Here is a 9,243-nt window from a genome sequence, read left to right on the forward strand (position 1 = left end):
CACAAGTGATAAGTGAATAATTCTAGATTATTAGTAAATGTGGTGCAATAGTAAGATTAATGGTCATGGATGTTTGCATCTAGACTTAATATTGCACGAGCATGCGAAATACGTGAATAATGACCTGTTAATGTTAAGAATATAGGTTAAATCATTAAAATGATGCCATGATATGTGTCCTTAATATATGTAATGAATTGTGGAAATTAAGGGTAACACAAAGGCTTGGAAAATAGCCTAAGTGTTAGTCACACGAGCAGAGACACGGCCATGTGTCTGAGCCATATGGAGGGCACGGCCTAGCATACGGACGCATGGCTTGGTCGTGTGGTTAATTTTACGTGATGATGTCATAGTCAGAAAGTTACACGACCTAAGGACATGGGCGTGTTGAAGACACACGGACATGTCCCTGTGTCCACACAGGCATGTGGCTCTACTTCATGGAAAAATTTCATAAATTTTCCTAAACCTTCAAAAGTTCTCGGTTTAGTCCCCAATTACTTTCATAGCATGCTTAAGGCCTCGTAGGCCTAAATAAGGGACTTTAAGATAAAAATTGAAAATTTTTAAATTTGAACGAAATTTTATGGCCCGGTTTGCATGATTATTTGTGTTTAAGTCCGGTAATACCTTGTATCCTGTCTCGGCATCGGACACGGATAGGGGGCGTTACAATTTTGGTTGGTTGCCTACTCTATTTAACAGCAACAAGGCCAGACATCATGTATGCAGTTGGCCTTCTCTCGAGGTTCATGCATTGCTGCAATGTTGCACATTTTAAAGCTGTTAAAAGGGTCCTAAGGTATGTCAAAGGAACCTTAGGCTATGGTGTGAAGTTTGAGAGAGCTGAAGAACTGAAGCTGGTTGGTTATTCAGACAGCGATTGGGCTAGCTCAGTTGATGATATGAAGAGCACGTCAGGCTATTTCTTCACTTTAGGCTCAGGTGTTTTTAGCTGGAGTTCTAAGAACCAACAGACAGTAGCTCAATCCACTGCAGAGGCTGAGTATATTGCAGCTGCTAGTGCTGTTAATCAAGCAATTTGGCTTAGAAAGCTATTGGATGACTTGAATGCTGGTCAAGCAGAAGCAACAGAGATCAAAGTTAACAATCAGTCAGCTATTGCAATTGCCAAGAACCCTGGGTTTCATGGCAAGACTAAGCATTTCAAGATCAAATACCATTTTGTGAGGGAGGTAGAGTTGTCAAAGGAGATCAACTTGGTCCATTGCTGCTCAGAAGTTCAATTGGCAGACATTTTGACCAAGTCGTTAGCTGCCACCAGGTTTGAGTATTTGAAAAAGGAAGTTGGAATCTGCTGTCTTGTAGCCAAAGAGGAGTGTTAAAAGGTGGCAACAAATAGCAGTATGTACGTTACCCAGATGAAATACAGCAGCATATGAATGTACCTAATGTTATCCAGATGAAATACTTTTTTTGTAACATGCAACCTGTATATGATTTGACAGATACTTTTTGACTGGATAAAGTTGGTCAAGTACTTACCAGTTTTAGACAGGTCCTAGTTTATCATTAAGTTGTATTTAATGTTTGTTCACTTGCACATGTTATTTTTATTGTTCCTAAAATGTAATTGTACTATATATGTACATCATATATTGATGAATTATGTAATGAGAATAGTCAATTTGTTCTCAAAATTTCTCCATCCTTTCTGCTTCTAATTGCTTCTCTTGCAACTCTCAATTCTTTGAATCTCAATCTTCTTTCATTCTTTATCCGGAATTATTGTCTTGTTGCTCTAGCTTAAACAGAGCTTCATACTTTCTCCCGATAAATTGCTTCATAACCCAAGATGGTCTCACCTATTAATTAAATGGAGCTTATAGTCATAAGTAAATTATGGCCATTTTACGCAAGTCCCTTTCTTGTCCAGGACATATGGTCTGATTCTGTCTTGTTGATGTTTTTCACATCACATTTGGGCAACTCCCATTTCCCCTACTTCACGTCATACATAGATTAGATCGATAAATGTTTAGATGATGGTAAGTCTAACAAATACAAGTAACATATTCGGCTCCATAATAGTTTTTTTTTTTTTAGTTTCACTTTTAAAATTTCACCGACTATCATTTTTTGTTCTCTTCCAAATTCTATCAAACATGGAAATCAAATGTAGTTTGAAAACTCACAGGTATTGGCCCATCTAGGCTCCACTGTCCATCCATGCCGATGCTACATGCTCTGCTGGACCCTTTTGGTGCCCCATGCATCATTGATGATGGTGTGCTATACATGCATCATTTGTTCTAAAGTCCATCAATAAGTTTCATGATCCATTTTGCTTTATGCTTGTTTTATTATTAAATCCAAAAGACACTAAGAGGGAAGGCGAATATAAAACCTATTCCTTTTCATTTTTTATTTTGTTTTTTGAACTTTACACGCATGTACTCACACAGAGAGGATGAGAGCTGCAAACTTTAAATTTGGCCATCCATCATTTGATTCTGTTATAAGGTTAGTTCACCCGTTGATGTTAAAAGCAAAATACAAAATACCTTGTTAATTTTAATTGCTTAACTAGACCGTTTAGAAGAGATTGTCCTTTGTTAATGATGTTAGTTTCCGAAATTAGTTGTTGTTTATGAAATTATTATTACTATTATTATTATGTCACAACGGACTTGTCACACTGTGCTAATGCAAGATGGTCTGAAGGTAGAACATAGAAAATGATTTATTCTCTAAACTTAAATTAGAACCAATCTTATTATGTAACTCAAATTTAAGGATAAGTATTTGATGCTGGTACTCTCTAACTTTTTCTATATATTCAAAAACTGAGTACTCCAAATGATACCCTTTTGGACATAACCAAAAGTATTTTGGCACAAACTTTAGCTATCATCTCTAAATCAGTTACTCCAATCAATTCTTATAGGACAATGCGAAGTTTTAAGCTTTTCTTCACCGGTTCTCCCTAGAAAATATATACTAGTGTATAAGCGTTACTTGCCTTTTATTGATTGTCTGATTGGACGGAACCTTATGTTAATCAAGCTCTTAATAATTTGGGGTTTAGTTCGAAACTGGGTATTTGGATGATAAGACGTCCGTACGATTTTTACCTCCTATGCTGAAAATTTTTCCCACCAGCTTAACCCAGTGTTCTTGCATCATTGCCTCAATCTAACACTTGCTCTACATCCAAGAATGATGAATTCTAGGAAGCCCTACAATTAAGTTCATTGAATTTGCTCAACAATGTTCTACATGGATCACATATAGGCAGGGAAACAGGACCCTAACTTTGTCCCTTAGTTTTGTATGAGGTGGCTTAATCATCAAGCATGCAAACACTTAATCAACTTCTGCTGTATAAATATTTGTTTTTCATGAAAGGTAAAGCTTGCATGAATCACACGTGCAAGTAGGAAATACTAATTAATTTTGTTAAACTATTTATTGTTTCTTTGTCCTAAAGTCAAAAGAAACTTTTTCTGATGTTTCTCCATTAATTTAGTGGAAAATCACTAATCATGGCACAATCTAAGCAAACAATTACATTACAATGGGAGACTTTTAGCGTTTTTGCATTACTCCATTGAGAATGAAAGAGTGACAAACAAACATTTCAAACTGTACATACAGAGAAAAGGGGGAAAAGCATTAAATGAGGACAAAGAAAGCAAAATATAGGACATCAAATTTCTTTTTTCTTTTTCCTTTTTTATCAAAGCCTCCGATGGCAATGAAAACAAATGAAGCCATCAACAAGTTGAAGATGCAGCCTCTCATAGGGCACCATTGGAAATTGGTGTACCCCTCTTGATGGTGTCCATATGTGTAGTTTCATACACAGGCAAACCACCACTGGAGTAAATGCCTAAATCGTAGTTTTGCAGCTCGAACAGATCAGAGCTTGAATCACTATCTGCACCATCATCAGTCTCATTGAACGTCCTGATTTCTTTCTCCTCTGATGGATACCGATTACCACAATTCCTACCCTTCTCCTGATGACAAACATCGAGGTTCTTGTGTTTCTCTGAGTGGCCATTATTGAACTTCAGTTTCTCTGTTATATTCCTTTTGTCATCAGTGGCAGCATTTTCTAAAGCTATTGGTTTTGTCTGTCCAATGTTGTTCTTGGACAGAGATAAAACCTCTCTATGATCCGAATAGCTGCTAAACTCCCTGTAGCTTTTCGTAGGAGTATGTGCATAAAGAGGCGGCGTCCTGAAACCAGAGCTTGAGGCAGAATAAAGCGACTTCGTTTCAGCTGTACTAGAGCTACGAAAATGGCTAATACTGCTCCTCCTTTTCCTTCTCCCACTAGGACTCTCTTCTTCACCTTTCATGGACTGTGTGGTGGATTTTGATTTCTTCTTGGAACCTGTTTGATTGAAAAGAGAGTTCAAGAAGCTAGCAAGTCTTCCACCAGGAGAGCTTGGCTGCTTGTATTTCTTATCCTTAATTTGCTTGTCCACCACATGAACTTGCTGGGGAAGAGGGTTCCTCATGGGTACATCCAAGCTGACCCTGCCTCCCCTCCATGGCTGCCTCTCTTCCCGCATGATTTTCTGAGTGAATGTCGCACAGTTATAGCTAGATGCTTCATTGTACCCCGAGAAATACCGTGCAGCTTCGAATACATCGAGCTCACCGGAGTCATTCCTTCGATGGAATGACTTCTTCAACATTCTGTCAGGGTCTGAAACTCCTGTTACAGACATGGTAGGCTTCTTCAATGGAGAGATGGATGATGGAAGTGGTGAGATTGTATAGAGAGGCAAAGGGTTTGAAATGATTAAGAATTGAGAGTAGTGGGAAGGGATAGCTTTAAAATATGTTCGTAATAACAATGAATTGGACTGTCTAATAATATAATATGATGAAGAGTGAATTTGGATTTTGAAGGAGACCCCACATTTGATGTTCTTTAGTTTTAATACAAGTGAAGTGGGGTAGAAGGGACACAAGCTTCTTTTTTTTTATCCTTCTCATACTGTGAAAACCAGAGCTAGTGTTCTGGATAGTGGGGGGCAAAGAATTGGTGTTTCCTTGGATTCTAGGGACTGTACTCTATTTTAGTGGGAACTGGCTTTTTTGAGTGGTTGTTGGCTATGGTTCCATGTCGCCTACTTGGGGAAAACTGTAAACTTGTTAACCCTATCTGTATACGATTACAACCTTAACAGGTTTATAGAATTTGGCAGATCCCAACTTTTCTCCTACAGAAGTCCACTTGAAGAGATTGGATATCAACTCAGTTAAATCCGATTTCAAACTGCTGAGTTCTTTCATTATTAGGGGCTTGCTAAGTCACCTTCGGCTGAACAATGGCCCAGAAACATCTGGCTGCCCCCTCTTTGGGGCAGCTTTGGGGCTTATTGAACCTTCGAGCTGCTCGAGCTAGCAACAAAATTTACTAGTTTACTATCTATGATTGATTGGGAGTGAACTCCAATAGAAATCTTGGGTCAGTGAATATCCATTATAGTGTATATATAATTTGGCCTGTATATTAAAACAAAATCCTCATTTCATCCTGTTGGGGGCATCCAGCATGTGCATGTGTGGGTTGTATGTACAAAGCCAAGACTCACGTGTGATATAAATGGCGAATCGGAAGGCAGCACGTTGCTTTTCATGATATTACATTTTCAGCTTTTGATGGATCTACTTATAAGATCCACCATAGGCCAAGATTTTGAGTTTGATGATCATGACAGTTGCATCTAGATCACTAGGGTCTTTCTCTCTCTCTCTAGTCAATTTATGGCTATGCATTTCAATGATGTTGGAAAAAAAAATCAACATGCAGTGGTCCTTCCAATTCCTTCTTCTAACACGAATGCAGCAAAATCAACCTCAACCTTTGGGGCTGTGAGTTAGAGGAGACTCTTCACTGTCTTTGTCTTGAGCAAATCCATGCACGATCTTGTAGGGCTTACCTTTTGATAACTTTAGCCACCTAAAATTTGTGAGTAAAATACTCGATTTAGTGCATTTACATAATTTTCTATATAAATTAAATGAATGATTAATGAATTTATACGTGAATTTAAATATATAAATGGTGATTTATACATGTATTCATATGATTCATTGAATTGTTTTTGGTTAAAGATTGAATCATGATCATTAACTTGAATATAAACATATTCTAAATCTCCCATTATGATAAGCGAAGAGTTGGGTAGTGTCTTCATCCCCTCAGGCCGAAGTTTCACATGATATCTTGTATGGACTCATGTTTGATGTCGGGTAGCTTTCTTTAGTTATGCACCATGCATTCCTAAAGTTATCTTGCCTGGTCATGTTTGTTTAGTGAGTCCCATCTCATCTTACCCTTACTGCCTTTTATTTTCCCCCATTTTTAAAGCTCTTTTGTTGTATAGTGTAGACTAAACGAAGGGATTTTTTTTCCCAAGTTAATAATGTAAGTTGTAAAGCTAATGAATAGGTAGCCCTTTTGTCTAGATATTGCGAGGACTTTAGTCCAACACTGTTTGAGCCGATTTTATCTTACCTTTACAGCCCATCCAAGGTCCTTGTTGAGGGAACAAAGGCCCAATGCAAGACCCCACAAAAACCAAAATATTGTGTCTTTTATTTTATGCAAGACAGTGGAAGGAATTTTGATCCCCAATTATCCCAGAGTCTATACTGCTGGCATGCAATGCCTTTGTATTGGCCATAAATCTTATTGCCAGTATCCAATGGGATGGATACTCTCAAACTCAATCCCAATCTTAATTGGAGTCATCAAACACATGGCAGCTTTATCTAAGAGATTATCTTGTGGATATAGTTTGATGTATAAAACTATATGTCTATACACAGTTACTTGGAAAAAAAATTATTATTATTCTTTTTATAAAAATGAGTTCCTTTTAGAGGTTATAAAATCAAATATTCATTGCTAATAGTAATGTTTTTGGGGTACCACCATAAGTGTCAGAGACCATGAATGGCGGCATGCTAATTTGTACAATATTCCCCTTTGCTATCATGGATAAATGTAATATATCGAAAGATAAGATAATATGTGTTTAAGTATACTTAAATTTACGTTTTTTTAATAGTAATGTTTATATAGAAAAATAATATGTGTTCAAGAGCTTGAATCTAGATTCTTCTTGTTGTAACAATAATGGCACCATTAAATTAAGACTTAATCATTTATAGTTATTCTCAAAAAAAAAATTACTAATAATTAAAGTTGTCAAAATCAAATTGAATTAGTCAATAGAACTAATTGAATATATTGGGAATCAAACGTCAAACTAGTGCCATATAATCAGAAGTAAGTCCAAACTATTTTTAACCATAAAACGAAAAAAAAAAGATAAAGAACCTAAAAATCGGTTAAAATTGAATTATTTTTATTTTTCAAAAAATTTGGATTTATTTTCATTTGGCTTTTTAAATTTTTAAATATAGGAAATGAAAACTATTTTCTCAAATTGAAATTTTAGATTTTAAAATCTATTTTAAAATTTGGAATTTTTAAAATTCAAGATTGATTAAAATAACATGAGAATTTTTTTCTCTCTTTTTTCACACTGTCTTCAAAACTCAAACAATAAATAAATAATTTTACTTATAACATATCATCAACGAAACTCAAGGTTTTTAGAATTGAACCGATGGGTGAGCCAATAAAACTATCGGTTCTCAGTTCAACTAATTCGATTGAATAAATTATAAATAATAAAAATAGATAAAAATCAGTTGAATGAGTAGATCACCGTTTTGATCAGTACAACCAACCTGACCCCTTATTTTGGATTGATACCTCAATTGATTCCCATCTAATCAACTTGACCAACAAATCTGGTTTGATTCTAAAAATAGTGACGAAATTTTATGCATTTAATTTAATAGTGTAAATATTCAAATTTTCATTTATACCATAATTTATAGAATTTCAATTTATAAACTTCTAACTTTTAATTTATATCAAAGTAAGTTCACTTATTTAAGTACAAATCAAACTTATATGTTTTCATTCAAGTGCAAACAAAGTATAAATAACTTGTATAAATAATATAATAAAATTGAGAGTTATTTTAAAATATTTTAACCTAAAAATTTATAAAAAAAAATAAAAATTGAAAGTTACATTTTGTTGGTGAAGGCATAATTCAAAAAAAAAATTCTTTGAAAGAAAAAGTAAAAGCAATTAGTTTTATCCAAAATTGTTCATAATAAAGTGTGAAAGGCATTTTTTTCATTTACAATCAAATTTTTTAGAATCGAACTGATTTATCGATGAGGTTGATCAGTTCAACTAGTTCTATTAAATAAATCATTAAAAAAATTATGATTCAATTGATTTAACTGTCTGATCAATTATTTTTTTCCCAAATTCAACTAGTCTAATGCCTTTTTTCATATGAGTACCCCTATTAGTTCTTTGTCCAACTAGTTGATCCAGTTCGATTTAAACAACTATGTTCAAAATCCTCCAAAATAATTAAATTTAAAAAAATTAAGGCTTACAACGAATTTGAAATCCAAATCTAAACTTTAATTATCTAGATAATAAAATTAAATTATTCCAAAATCTTGAATTTCATATATTATAATTTAAAAATAATTTATAATTAATAGGATAGTAAGAAGTAGGGTTTGATATTAGCGATGGTATCGAGGGAATCAGGATTAGAATTGCATAACTGTTTTCTCACAGCAATCCTAGGCAATAGACACATCTGAACCGAGAATCTTGTTTCACGACCAAGAAATCGAACATGATAGTAGAGGAAACAAATCAACTGAACCTGGATGCAAAGGGAGATCAGTCATGTCCCAATTCGAGATGTCTGTCCAAAATTTCTTCAACGTGCCTAAAACCCCAAGATTGATTTGATTTGATAAAAAATAATTTCTTAAATTATTATATTAATATAAGAAAACATAAATTTGAATATGTTAAAGTGTATTATAATTAATATATAACATAATTAAAAGATAAAATAAAAATTTAATTTAATATATATTTAAATGTGAATGAGATAATTTTATAGTTAAAATTAGTTACATTGGTTGAATTATATATAAATCTTTAATTAATATTTATTTCGAATTTGATTTAATTATCCAACATTTTATAAAAATTAAAATATTTAATGAATGTTAATAAATAACGTAAAGATTCGGTATTGATTAAATATAATGAAAAACAAATTATGAATGACAATAAAAACTAGGTTTTGATCAATAGAAAATTTGTTCAAGACATACTAGTGATAAATAATAATA

At 34.0% G+C, this 9,243-nt stretch overlaps 1 protein-coding gene across 1 annotated transcript; it reads right to left on the reverse strand.

Moving 5' to 3' along the window:
• Positions 1-3,550: 3,550 nt before the first annotated feature.
• On the reverse strand, positions 3,551-4,923 carry LOC107887398 (protein BIG GRAIN 1-like E). Its single transcript, XM_016811625.2, has one exon. The coding sequence runs from the start codon at positions 4,704-4,706 to the stop codon at positions 3,765-3,767; it is 942 nt and encodes a 313-aa protein (XP_016667114.2). The 5' UTR covers positions 4,707-4,923; the 3' UTR covers positions 3,551-3,764.
• Between the last annotated feature and the right edge of the window lie 4,320 nt (positions 4,924-9,243).

This window comes from Gossypium hirsutum, chromosome A03 (genome assembly GCF_007990345.1).
Source record: "Gossypium hirsutum isolate 1008001.06 chromosome A03, Gossypium_hirsutum_v2.1, whole genome shotgun sequence".
Classification (NCBI taxonomy): domain Eukaryota; kingdom Viridiplantae; phylum Streptophyta; class Magnoliopsida; order Malvales; family Malvaceae; genus Gossypium; species Gossypium hirsutum.

What these genes read in the sequence shown, in the direction of transcription:
- LOC107887398 (XM_016811625.2), bottom strand. Translation starts at nt 4,706, where the DNA reads ATGTCTGTAACAGGAGTTTCAGACCCTGACAGAATGTTGAAGAAGTCA.